This window comes from Schistocerca americana, chromosome 1 (genome assembly GCF_021461395.2).
Source record: "Schistocerca americana isolate TAMUIC-IGC-003095 chromosome 1, iqSchAmer2.1, whole genome shotgun sequence".
Taxonomy (NCBI): Eukaryota; Metazoa; Arthropoda; class Insecta; order Orthoptera; family Acrididae; genus Schistocerca; species Schistocerca americana.
Window position 1 is genome coordinate 418,163,331 of NC_060119.1, and position 13,691 is coordinate 418,177,021.

At 43.7% G+C, this 13,691-nt stretch overlaps 1 protein-coding gene across 1 annotated transcript in view; it reads left to right on the forward strand.

Annotated features, from left to right (window-relative positions):
* Positions 1-13,691, forward strand: part of LOC124555734 (melanization protease 1-like) — a 55,117-nt gene that overhangs the window by 33,483 nt on the left and 7,943 nt on the right. The window contains exons 6-7 of the mRNA XM_047129799.1: positions 4,991-5,169; positions 7,394-7,495. Coding sequence (XP_046985755.1) covers positions 4,991-5,169; positions 7,394-7,495 — 281 coding nt within the window. The remainder of the gene's footprint in view (positions 1-4,990; positions 5,170-7,393; positions 7,496-13,691) is intronic.

A 13,691-nucleotide genomic window follows, 5' to 3' on the forward strand; every position in this document is an offset into this window, starting at 1 on the left:
CGACTAGTTAGTTGAGGTGCAGGTAGCCGCCATACTTCCTCAAAAGGGCGATGAAAGCCCCTTCGGATTAATAAAACCAGCAAACTGCGGGGACGGATTTCTGACAGGAAATGGAGGAAAAAAGGTCAGATGAACATGTGTCCAGAAATGCATCGTTGCCGTGGTAGATGACGCTGACGAATTAAAGTTCAACTGACCACGTGCCGCGTGTTCGTCGTGTGTTGTAGGCTGTGTGATTGATTCAGCATGGAATGGTCTGGTATTCATGTCGGGAACAAGCCGAGATGGTGAAGCAAATGGAAATGGAAGAGAGGTAGTACAGCTGTACCAGAACGAGTACCCTCACAGACACCAACTGCATCACACATCATTTCAAGTCCTTTTTGGACTTTCAGAGAGATGAACGTGCAGGGATCGGCGAATTGTACGTACACGACATTTGGAGGACAGGGCTGTACAGTATATTGAGACGAACTGTAGTACAAGCTCCAGACAAGTGTTCAGCCAATATGGTGTAAGCCAGAGTACGATTATGTGTGTCCTCCATCAAAACCCCTACTATTGCATTCCATGGAGGCCAATTTGAACATCTGTTCTGACATGGATGCGATGAAGCTCTGTATTGCATTCTGGGACGATTCGTTGTCATTGCACTCACGTCGTCCATTTCTGTTTGTACTTTCCTTTTTCCTCCATTTACAGTGAGAAATCCGTCCGTGCAATTTGTCGGTTTATTAATGTTCACCCTGTATAGTCTCCTACATGCCGTTAGAGAGGGTAAAACTGTATATGCAAAAATTTTGCAGTGGTAGCCCTTTATTCTCGATTTTTCCAATGCTTTGTCTTGTGCATCAACTTGCAAGCGCCTATGGTAATAAAGACACTTGATTCGATGCTTTCATAAATGGCTGGTCAATTGGAAACGTTTTAAATGCCAATTAGTGGTAAGATACACTCGTAATCAGGCTGGGTGTGCCTTCTGTAAGATGACTAAATGTGCAATTCTTAATAGAGTTGTGCGTCAAGCCTACTAAATATTTGTAACGTCAAAGATCTCTTAAAATATATCTTCTATGAGAGGTTATTCTCGGATTTTCAGAGTCGCTGTGATCTACTGGTGATTGCTCTTGGAGCCTCCATCACAGCCTGTCTGGCCAGTCCAAGTGTAATTCTGAGCTGTTTTAGTCTACAGTGAGACAGTGTTGTGGCGCGCCTGGGCGTCTGACTAGTAACAGCGTGCAAATCATTTAAGCCTCCCGTCGGAGGTTCGAGTCCTCCCTCAGGCACTGGTGTGTGTGTTGTCCTTAGCGTAAGTTTAAGTTAGATCAAGTAGTGTGTAAGCCCAGGGACCGAGGACCTCAGCAGTGTGGTCCCATAGGAACTTACCACAAATTTCCAAATTTTTCAGCCATGGCATCGTGCAGGCGCAAGATGTGTGTTATATGGTCCAAAAAACACAGCTGGAAACAGCTACTTAGGAAACGTGTATACTAATATCATAATGCATTGTAAACTTATTTGCTGTTATTTAAGTTCTCTGAACTAGATCCTTAAGAGCATCTTCTGTCTTTTACAAAGAACTTGCTGATATATTAATCTGAAACTTGAGTGTATTTTATACCCAAATTAGTAAGTACATCATTCGAAAAAAAAAAAACTTTATGAACCAGCAGTGACACAGGTAGCTATACAGATATTCTTGAAACAGCTTCATCAGAATACCCCAAGATCTTGTTCAGTGATACCACCCTCTTAGCTAAGTGGCCAGTGGATTTGACTGCCATACAATCGGCGAGAGCTCGATTCCAAGCCAGGTAGGAGATTTTCTGCGCTAGTGGACTAGATATTGTTTTGTTCGCCTCATCATTTCGTCATCATCGACACACAAGTTGCCCATTGTGGTGCCAACTGAGGAGATTTGTAACTTAGCTGCTGAACTTCCCCAGGTGAGGACTCCCGGCTAACAATGCGGACAATTGTTTCATTTCACTAACAGGTTGACATGTAAATAAGACCAAAGCTTAAGAAATTCTTTTCCAGTGCGAGACACACTTTAAGGAATTCTGAAATTTTTGTGTTCCAACCCTTTAGACACACATTACTAGTAGCTTGTAGTTTGTGTCGTTTTGTAAAGAGATGTCAAATGTTCACATGTGTGTGAATTCCTAAGGGGCCAAACTGCTGAGGTCATCAGTCCCTACCTAGACTTACACACTACGTAACCCTCCGTTACTCGCGCGAAAATTCGTGACATCATCACTTGCGCGGATGACTGGTGTCATCCACAAAGCAAGCGGTCTATTTGTGCACTTTGAACGGTCTTTATGACTGGTTTTATAATTTTTTATTAAATCTAAATATAATACATTTAATATTTGTACAGAGTATGATATATTCTAACGTTTGAAACAGTTTGACCATTCGAAGAACAATATCTTCAGCTGAATTACTGGTATTACGTGGTCCCTCTTGTTGCTTACCGACGTACGGTTCTAAATTCAAAGTGTAAGCTGTTTTTACATCAACCAATTCAAACACTTTTAACTCATACTTTGCTGGTTTGCTAGGAATATATTGCCTGAACAGACAGTTTCCTCTAAATGCCAAAAGCTTTTCGTCAACAGTAAGACATTCACTAGGTGAAAAATATTTTTGGCAATTGTTCGTGAATAGTTCAAGTACTTATCTGATAGCAGCCAACGTGTCAATCTCTCTGTGAACACCTCTACCACGAATATTATTGCCGGCCGCGGTGGTCTCGCGGTTCTAGGCGCGCAGTCCGGAACCGTGCGACTGCTACGGTCGCAGGTTCGAATCCTGCCTCGGCCATGGATGTGTGTGATGTCCTTAGGTTAGTTAGGTTTAAGTAGTTCTAAGTTCTAGGGGACTGATGACCACAGCTGTTAAGTCCCATAGTGCTCAGAGCCATTTGAGCCAATATTATCAAACCTCAGACATCTCAACAGAAACCTGAATTGGTTTTCCCTTGTGCCTAAATAACACGATTCAAGTCAGTTTCCCTTTGAGTTATCCCACAATTTCGATATACTCTTCCTAGAAAATCTCAAAGATCCACATCGATATAACAAACCAATGAAAGCTCCGATCTCTATCGCATCTGTTTCTTTAGCGTCCCTTTCCCTAGAGAATTTACCACGAACTTAATTGATGTATATATTAGTGCATATTGCCGATAATGCTTATTATGTTTTCATCCCAGAACAAATTCAGAATTTCTATTTCTATCTTTTTTATAGGAGTTTGATGTTTTGGTCCAGGCAAATGCCTGGATCTGCTTCTAACACTGGTAGGATATTTATTTTTCCTCCGTTTAGTTATTCCAACTTTTCCTAAACAAATGCATCCTCTTGAGCTACTTCTTCCTGTGATTCATATTCATCATTTTCTGACACTTCTTGTTCTGTTCCTGAATCATGACCGTTTTCATGAACATAATCCTCAGTCTCTGAGTCAGCGCTATCACTATGAGCATCTTCATCACTCAGCACATTGAACCATTCCACCCATGCATTAGGATCTCTACTAAACTCTGTCCGAGGTTTTTTGCCTTTGAAATTTCTTCAGAAATTTAAAAATAAAGAGAATACTAGGCAGCAAGCAATAAAGTAATACAGACTTACTTTGTTTCAGATTGTGACAGCAAGGCTCACGCGGATGACAAGTGTCTTCCAGACTATAATAATATTTCATAAACAATGTATCTTTCGTAACTGAAAGACAACATTGATTGTAGTTAACAGCCGCAGAGTTAACAGAAAGATACTGGAAATAGCGCGACCTGAATCCAGCACTGTCAGACAAAATTGAGCGGGAAAGTCATGTGGATGACGAGTGTCATCCGCACGAGCAACGGAGTGTTAAACTAACGTACACTAAGAACAACACACACATACACACACACACACACACACACACACACACACACACACGCATGCCCGAGGAAGGACTCGAACCTCCGGCGGAAGGGGCCGCGCATTCCGTGACATGGCGCCTAGACCGCGAGGCCATTCCGCGCGCCTGAAGAGATGTCGTCTACCATTTCTTACAGAACTTCGCTTAAAAATATCTTGGGGACGGAAACCAATATAATCATCGAGCTTTGCCTGTTTACGTATCTATTACCAAACTAAGAAAAGAGTATTGCGCGACATCTCTAAAGAAATAGTAGGTTATGTAAAATTGCCTTGTGAGTAGTTCAGTTTTCTCATGACTGATAATTTTTTAACTAGAAGACTACACATAACGGTAAAGAGAACTTTCAAAAGGACTGTAAGATAAAACTTTGAACATAGCTGCTAAGGTTCAGTGACCGTGTCAGAATTATATTGGAACAAATAAGCCTCGGTCACAAATATTGAGTCAAAATTGACCTGGTTTCGACGCTACTATGAGCTTTGTCTTCAGAATTAGACTAACTTTACTAAAACATATTAGGTATATAGGACATTAATAAAATTAAAGTTTGTACTGACTCGAAAAGATGCAGTACTTACAAGTCACATATTAAAAAAGATCTAAGCTGGAAAGGCGACGTCATGAACAGTTGTGAGATGGCGAGCCGCTAAGGGCTGCTCGTATTGTGAACAAGGGTTGCAACAAAACTCAGTCTTTTTTAATATGTGACTTGTAAGTACTGCATCTTTTCGAGTCAGTACAAACTTTAATTTTATTAATGTACTATATACCTAATATGTTTTAGTACAGTTGGTCTAATTCTGAAGACGACGCTCATGGTAGCGTCGAAACCAGGTCAATTTTGACTTAATATTTGTGACCGAGGGCTTATTTGTTCCAATATAGGACTGTAAGATGGTAAATTTGACACGAGAAGTAGTACATAGGCACCAGCGGTAACAGCAAACGAATTCCATACTTAGCATAAGATGGCAAAACTCGGGACACTATGTCTGGTAAAAAGTATTTCTCTCTGAATGATGGCAGTGGCCAATGTTTTTTTTCTCCATGTCAGGGTGAGTGTACGGCTGGGCGAGTGGGACCAGCGCACAGACGTGGACTGCGACGGCGACTTCTGCGTGCCTCCGGCACAGGACTTCGGAATCGAGCAGTCCATTCCGCACCCGGAGTACACCCCTAAGCTCTCCAACGACATCGCGCTGCTCAGACTTGACCGCGACGCTCCCTATTCGCGTGAGTGTTTTTCTGCTGGCTGCTCGTCCTCACAACGCCTCTTTAGTAGCACTGTCGAAAAGAGAAGTGTAATGTACCGTGCCAGACTGGTACAGTGTGTCAGACATAAACACGGCCACCAAGCCCATTGCCAGTACTAGCTGCAGAAAGAGATACACCCTGAAATGACTATCACACGAGTTGAAATTGAGACGGCTCCATTCACTGACCCCATAAGCAACTCATTGTGTACAATAGTAACCAAAACAATGTGTTTTGATAATTTGAGCAAACTATTGACGATGAACCACTGTTAACATTGTGGATGGACCTAGAAGTGTTAGGAAGTCTGCATGAAACTCTGTCCAGAGAAATGTCAAGAAGTTACACGAATAAAATTTTGCTTTTAGCCATGTCAGTATGTATTGCGAAATACAGGGGATGGAACAGAAATATAGAAATACCAAAAATACCCCACATTACCACGCCTATTCGATGTAGGAAAACTGGTGGCATTCGAAATACCTTCCAGTTTACTTGCAATGGATACATACAGGTCCTGTGTGGTTTTCAAGGACTCTTACACTGTTCTTCCTGCAAAACAATGTCAAGTTCAGGTTACGATGCCAGAGCTGGATACAGATCACGCACCCCTCTGTGTAAACTGTAACACAAAGGCTCCATAATACCAAATACTCAGGCGGCCAGGACACATGTGACGTTTCACAAAACCAGTCCTTGACGATGTGAGCTGTGTGAACAGGAGCCCTTTCGTCGTGGAACACAGCATAATTTTCGGGGAAGAAACGTGTACCATGGGGAGGACCTGATCAGCCAGAATAATCACATAATCCTTCGCAGTAACGCAACCTTGCAGAGTAATCACGGGACCCGTCGAACAGAACGAGACTGGTGCCTAAATCATCACCGAACTCGAGCCATGTTCCACTCTGGGACGTAAATTCGGCCAAAAGTTGGAAACGATGTGATCTAAGAAGCATCCCACCAAATAGCTTTATTCCATTCCTCTATAGTCCAGGGTTTATGGTTTCAGCACAACGTTTTCCTGTTAGACATTTTCATCATTGATACATGGTTTTGGAATTCCAGCTGACCTACCGACAGAGTTCATAAGGGCGACATTCAGTTCTACAATGATATTTATGACTGTCGTTCTCTTATCTTCTGTCATAGTCCTCTTCAATGACCGTCCGCCACTGTCACTCAACACACACTTTCGCCCGTTTTGTGACTTAGAGAATTATGTTTCTCCACTTTTTGTATAAGGTGCCTCTTGAAAAACCAAACATTTCGCCTCTACTTAGTTATGGAAGCACCCACAATAACGATCTGTCCGCATGCGAATCCACCTAGCTCTCACATGATGTACTCACAACCGTACAGAACACTGTTCAGCGTACGACTGACAGTTGTAGCATTGTAAGGAAGTTGCACAGGTGCCTCCTGCGGTCAACCACAGCGTCGCAGCCCGCTGGCTTGGCTAGCGTCTGCATTTATGATGAAACACGCATTTATCCCGGTCTTTCCATATTTTTGTCCCACCCTTGCAAATTTATGCAGTTTTTTAAGTTTGGTTTTTTGTGTGTCTCCATCAAATGGGTATGCAGGTATGCTGTACCATCCTAAAATTCTTTCTAGACACTTTATTGCCAATCCAAATCAGTCAATGGAGGGGAAGTATTGTAAATAATTTTCTTTCTTTTATACATTTAAAACTTTTCCGTTGATGTCCTCTCCTCAAAGCTGCCTATGAATTCAATTTTCTCTGTTTATAGTTCCGAACTGGGGTTGGGAAGCCCATAATTCACTAGGTGTGCCCGCATCTCGTGGTCGTGCGGTAGCGTTTTCGCTTCCCACGCCCGGGTTCCCGGGTTCGATTCCCGGCGGGGTCAGGGATTTTCTCTGCCTCGTGATGGCTGGGTGTTGTGTGCTGTCCTTAGGTTAGTTAGGTTTAAGTAGTTCTAAGTTCTAGGGGACTGATGACCATAGATGTTAAGTCCCATAGTGCTCAGAGCCATTTCACTAGGTGTCAGCAGCTTTCGTTTTCACCTTATGTATTCCCTCTTTTTCATTTTCTAATGTATAAAAATTGTCAATTATTTTTTGTATCCAGTATCGATAAAATTTAGAATTGTTGTATACAGTAAGGATGTCTGTAGCTGGAATATTTGCTAACAACTTTGTTAATTTAATATTCTTAGTGACACATTTCTTAAAATTCCAGCTTTGATCACACCAATCTGTTTGCCGGTGGCTCCTGAGATGAGGCACGCGACATTCGTTGGGAAGAATCTTGTTGTGTCTGGATGGGGTGACACCAGAGAAGGTAAGCGCCTCCATTTGTCAACTGCTGTGGAAAACGTATTCTCAATAAACGAACAATATTATTGAAACTTCCTGGCAGATTAAAACTGTGTGCCGGACCGAGACTCGAACTCAGGACCTTTGCCTTTCGCGGGCAAGTGCTTTACCATCTGAGCTACCCAAGCACGATTCACGCCCCGTCCTCACAGCTTTACTTCTGCCACTGCTCCAGGAGAGCTTCTGCGAAGTTTGGATGGTAGAAGACGAGGTACTGGCAGAAGTAAAGCTGTGAGGACGGGACGCGAGTCGTGCTTGGGTAGCTCAGATGGTAGAGCACTTGCCCGCGAAAGGTAAAGGTCCCGAGTTCGGGTCTCGGTCCGGCACACAGTTTTAATCTGCCAGGAAGTTTCATATCAGCGCACACTCCGCTGCAGAGTGAAAATCTGATTCTGGAAACAATATTATTGTGTAGCGTCATCTTGAGTAAACCTCGGCACTCTTATTTTGGGTTAGCTCACCTCGCTCAGACATTATTTATTGACTGAAATAATAACAAAACAAAACGTACGGTATGGCGCCATTCTGAAGATTGGCAACAAATGCTCCAAATTTTAAAACGGTTCTCAACCCCTCAGAACATCTTTCTCTCTTTTTACTACTGACATCATCCTTATGGGTAAAATGGACAACATAATATGAGTATATTGTAAGTTATTGTTGTCAGCATAGGGTAAATAGAAAATTATTTTTATGAAATTTCTGGTCCGGGAAGTAAAGCTCGATCATCAGAATACATGAGATTTAGAACTGCAATGGTGATGGTATTTTTAAAGCTTCTGGTTATTCACTGATATTCCTTTTTAATGTGCTCTATTCAACTTAGTTCGTGACTGATTTTATTGATCCTAGTATGATAAATCCAATTGTGCAACCATCTTGAAATGCAGTCTTATATAATGACCATCACTGTGTTTGACATAAAAGACTTCTTGGTGGTGAAACAGGCACAACTAATCTTTCATTGTTCTTGTGAAGTGTTTGATAGATATTAACAAGACATGTTATAATATGAAAGTTTATTTGCTCAGAATTTTAATACATTCTTTGTACGTTGTGCATGATTACATCATAGCTCTTCGCAGATAGAATAACTTTTCTCATAGGTAGTATTACATCTGTTTAAGAGATTATATGCTGTGAAGAGAGTTACCAAGAAGATTTAACTGCCCTTAAAGAAATTTATGTGGTGTATTTTCAGAGGATGATGGCCAGAGATGTATTCTGAACAAAAATTAGATTATGTAGAAGTCAGTGAAAACCATTTTCCCGGCTGCTGTTATATTTAACTTCCCTTCCATAACATGAAAGGTACAAAGCGAAGTGAGAGTTAAGGTTAGTTCACAATTTATATGTGTGTCATTAGTCGTTCACTGAATTTGGTGCTATTTACATACTCTCCATGTGATCTGAATGGCTCCTACTTACACTGTTTTGCAATAAAATCCTGAAATGTCTAAATCCAATTAGAAAATTCGAACCTAAATTGTCAGGCCGAGTGCGCGTTAACCAATTTGTGGACATTGCAGTATACGCATTTTATGACCTCACATGCAGGTTGACTGACTGTGCAAATGATGAAATTTAATTCGTACATTTCGTGACACTGTTTTGTTATCCATCAGCATTATCTGGCTGTCGAGAAAATTGTTTTGGTTAACACATCTCTCCAGCGCAAGTAATTCTGAACCAGAACCACTACATTTTACAAGGCTGAGTGCACTCTGTTGCCCTCCTATCAGGAAAAATCCCTTGCAGAACTATTCAGCTAACTTACGTACACTCTTTAGTAATTTCCACATTAGTGAGACAAATCTATTTCAACTTTCATTAATACATCATTTTTGTTTCATAATATTGGGCACCCGCATGAACTACGAACCTTGCTGTGGTGGGTGTCTTGTGTACCTCAGCCTTGCAAACAGCGATAACAAAGGTGCAACCACAATTAAGAGTTGCCTGCTGAGGGACCAGACAAATGTATAGTTGCTGAAGAGGGAGCAGCAGCATTTCCAATAGTTGCATTGATATCTGTCTTAATGATACACTCCTGGAAATGGAAAAAAGAACACATTGACACCGGTGTGTCAGACCCACCATACTTGCTCCGGACACTGCGAGAGGGCTGTACAAGCAATGATCACACGCACGGCACAGCGGACACACCAGGAACCGCGGTGTTGGCCGTCGAATGGCGCTAGCTGCGCAGCATTTGTGCACCGCCACCGTCAGTGTCAGCCAGTTTGCCGTGGCATACGGAGCTCCATCGCAGTCTTTAACACTGGTAGCATGCCGCGACAGCGTGGACGTGAACCGTATGTGCAGTTGACGGACTTTGAGCGAGGGCGTATAGTGGGCATGCGGGAGGCCGGGTGGACGTACCGCCGAATTGCTCAACACGTGGGGCGTGAGGTCTCCACAGTACATCGATGTTGTCGCCAGTGGTCGGCGGAAGGTGCACGTGCCCGTCGACCTGGGACCGGACCGCAGCGACGCACGGATGCACGCCAAGACCGTAGGATCCTACGCAGTGCCGTAGGGGACCGCACCGCCACTTCCCAGCAAATTAGGGACACTGTTGCTCCTGGGGTATCGGCGAGGACCATTCGCAACCGTCTCCATGAAGCTGGGCTACGGTCCCGCACACCGTTAGGCCGTCTTCCACTCACGCCCCAACATCGTGCAGCCCGCCTCCAGTGGTGTCGCGACAGGCGTGAATGGAGGGACGAATGGAGACGTGTCGTCTTCAGCGATGAGAGTCGCTTCTGCCTTGGTGCCAATGATGGTCGTATACGTGTTTGGCGCCGTGCAGGTGAGCGCCCCAATCAGGACTGCATACGACCGAGGCACACAGGGCCAACACCCGGCATCATGGTGTGGGGAGCGATCTCCTACACTGGCCGTACACCACTGGTGATCGTCGAGGGGACACTGAATAGTGCACGGTACATCCAAACCGTCATCGAACCCATCGTTCTACCATTCCTAGACCGGCAAGGGAACTTGCTGTTCCAACAGGACAATGCACGTCCGCATGTATCCCGTGCCACCCAACGTGCTCTAGAAGGTGTAAGTCAACTACCCTGGCCAGCAAGATCTCCGGATCTGTCCCCCATTGAGCATGTTTGGGACTGGATGAAGCGTCGTCTCACGCGGTCTGCACGTCCAGCACGAACGCTGGTCCAACTGAGGCGCCAGGTGGAAATGGCATGGCAAGCCGTTCCACAGGACTACATCCAGCATCTCTACGATCGTCTCCATGGGAGAATAGCAGCCTGCATTGCTGCGAAAGGTGGATATACACTGTACTAGTGCCGACATTGTGCATGCTCTGTTGCCTGTGTCTATGTGCCTGTGGTTCTGTCAGTGTGATCATGTGATGTATCTGACCCCAGGAATGTGTCAATAAAGTTTCCCCTTCCTGGGACAATGAATTCACGGTGTTCTTATTTCAATTTCCAGGAGTGTATATTGATCTTTTTTCGTAAAATCAACCAACATGGTCTTTCTGTGCTGGTACAGTGAATGGCTAAAAGCAAGGAGAAACTGCAGCCTAAATTTTTTTTTTCTGGAAGCATTCAGTTCCACTGCATGATTGAATTATGATGGCATCCACTTGGGTAATATATTCAGGAGATAAAACAGTCTCCTATTGGATCCCCAGGTGCGGACTACTCAGGAGGATTTAGTCATTAGGAAAAACAAAACTGGAATTCTGAGGATCGGAGCTTGGAATGATAGATCCTGTAAGCTAATAGGAAAGTAAGTTAGAAAATCTGGAAATGAAAACAGGTAAGTTGAAGTTAGATAAGTTCAGTGACAGACTGGACAGGACTTCTGGTCAGGTGAGAACAGGATCATAAAAAAATATTACGACAATATGAATGTGGGTAAGCTACCATGAATGACACCGTGAATACATAGAGCTGTGACCCACCTCAGCAGTAAAAGATTACATGCCAACTAGCGCTGCAAATAATGACTAGATTGAAAGAATATATGAAGAGATAAAAGAAATTATTCAGATAGGTTAGGGAGAGAAAAACTCAATAGTCATGGGGAACTAGAATTTGCTAGTAGGAATAAGAAAGGGAAAAAGAGTGGGTGAAACTGGCTGGGCTATATGTTGAAAGAGGAAGCAACCTGGTAGGATTTAGCTCAGAGCATAAATTAGTCGTTACTAACACTTGGTTTAAGAATCCTGAATGAAGATTGTGTATGTGGAAGGGACCTGGAGGCCTGGAAGGTTTCGGATTAATTAAAGAGAGATTATGGAATCACATTTTAAACTGTTCATCATTTGCACTGACTGATGTGGTATCTGAAAAATATCTATTGTTTCCGAATTGGAGATTAAAACTAAAGAACTTAATAAAAGGTAGACAATTAAGGTGATGGGACCTGGATAAGTTGAAATAACCAGAGGTTGTTGAGGGTTTGAGGTGGAGCATTAGGCAACGATTGACTGAAAGAGGGAAAAAAATATAGTAAAAGACGATGGATAACTTTGAGAGAGGTAGTGAAGGCAGTAGAGTTTCAGGTAGGTGAAAGACGTGACCTAGTTGAAATGCTTGGCTATCACAGGAGATATTGAATGTAATTGATGTAAGGAGTGTAGTATCCTTGTCGAGAGTCTTGTACCATAGGAAGCAAGGGAGTGGATGTTACTATGGGTGGCTGGTATCCTCTTTCTATAACAAAAATGCGTACGAAGGCCGTATGGGACCATAAGGCCATGAATCTGGGGGAAGAAATGCAGCAGAATCACGGGGCAAATGACACCCACGACTTTGGTTCTGGTGGCGGTTCAGCAAACCATCGGAACCTGCAATCAAGTATATAACAGAGTCAGTATGTACCTGGATCATGCCTCCTTCCCAGCGCCCACAGTTGCCATAAGCCCTGAGAAAAACAAGATCGCGCGGCGCAAAGCGATAGTTGTGGGCAATTGGCACCGCCAGATGCTACGGTGAGTGTAGCAAGTGGAACAGCGTCCGCTGGTGGCGCCCATACAGAAGTTTCGCCGGTGATAGTCCGTCTCGTGGGTGGGAGCGTTAAAAGGAGAAAAAGAGCTGGAGCACTTTCTGTTCACAAAACTGTGCAAAATCGCGCGAAGTGAACTGTGGTCCATTGACCAACACTTGTGCTTCTGGTAAACCTTCTATGCAGAATATGGAACACAATGGTGCTACGTGATATGGTGGGAGCCATAGGCACAGTAAATGGGAAATTGCTAAAAGGGTCTACCACTATGAGCCAATGAATGTCCCAAAACGGCCCTGCAAAGTCAATGTGCACTCGTTGCCCTGGCGATTGCGTCTGTTTGTGGCGGACGGGATTGGTTTTCTGCGCATGCGCGACACTGTGACGTCAAGTGGCCGCGATCGAGCAAGGGTCGACTCGACCTGACAAATCGGGGCCTGGTTAAACATTGCACTAAGATCTGCAATACTTTGGGAAGTGATGAATCAGAGTACTTAAAGATCTCTTCCCATATTCTTCTATCTGGGATGCTGAATATTATTGCATCCCGTATCATGAGATTACTGTAAAAGTTGCTATAACCACACTTAAATTTACACTTTCTAGTCATCCCCGTTAATTTTGTGTACCACTGACGGTACATCTGTTCCGGCTTTTTCTGCAAACGAAATAATTGATATCTAGCTGCATCTACTTGGACTTGCTGGTCATAACACTGAGTTAATGCAATGATCACTTGATCGTAGGTGAATTCGTCGGGAGACGTAGTTGGGAATAGCTTTTGTATTAAGCTGAACACTGCAGACCCCGCTATCGAAAGGAAGTATTGAACACAGTGAACTTGACAATGTGCTTGGAAATGGGTCAGGTATTCGTGCCATTCCTCTTCTGCATCCAACAGTGGTATGCTGGTCGGCGGCACATGTTGGGCTGGCTTGTTGGTCGGTTGTGCTGCCGACGCAGTTTGTGCAGCCAGTAGTCGCTGTACCGTCGTCAGTAGTTGGTTCTGAAACTGAAAAGCTTATGTTACATCCACCACATGGGCCGCCTGCGGCTGTGGCGTGAGGGCAGAGGTGGGATGGGCGGGGAATTCATGATTCACAAAAATACGTTACAGCAAAAAGCAAGCAAAGGCTCTGAAAAGAGAAATTACATCAGTTCATCGGTTCTCCCATTGG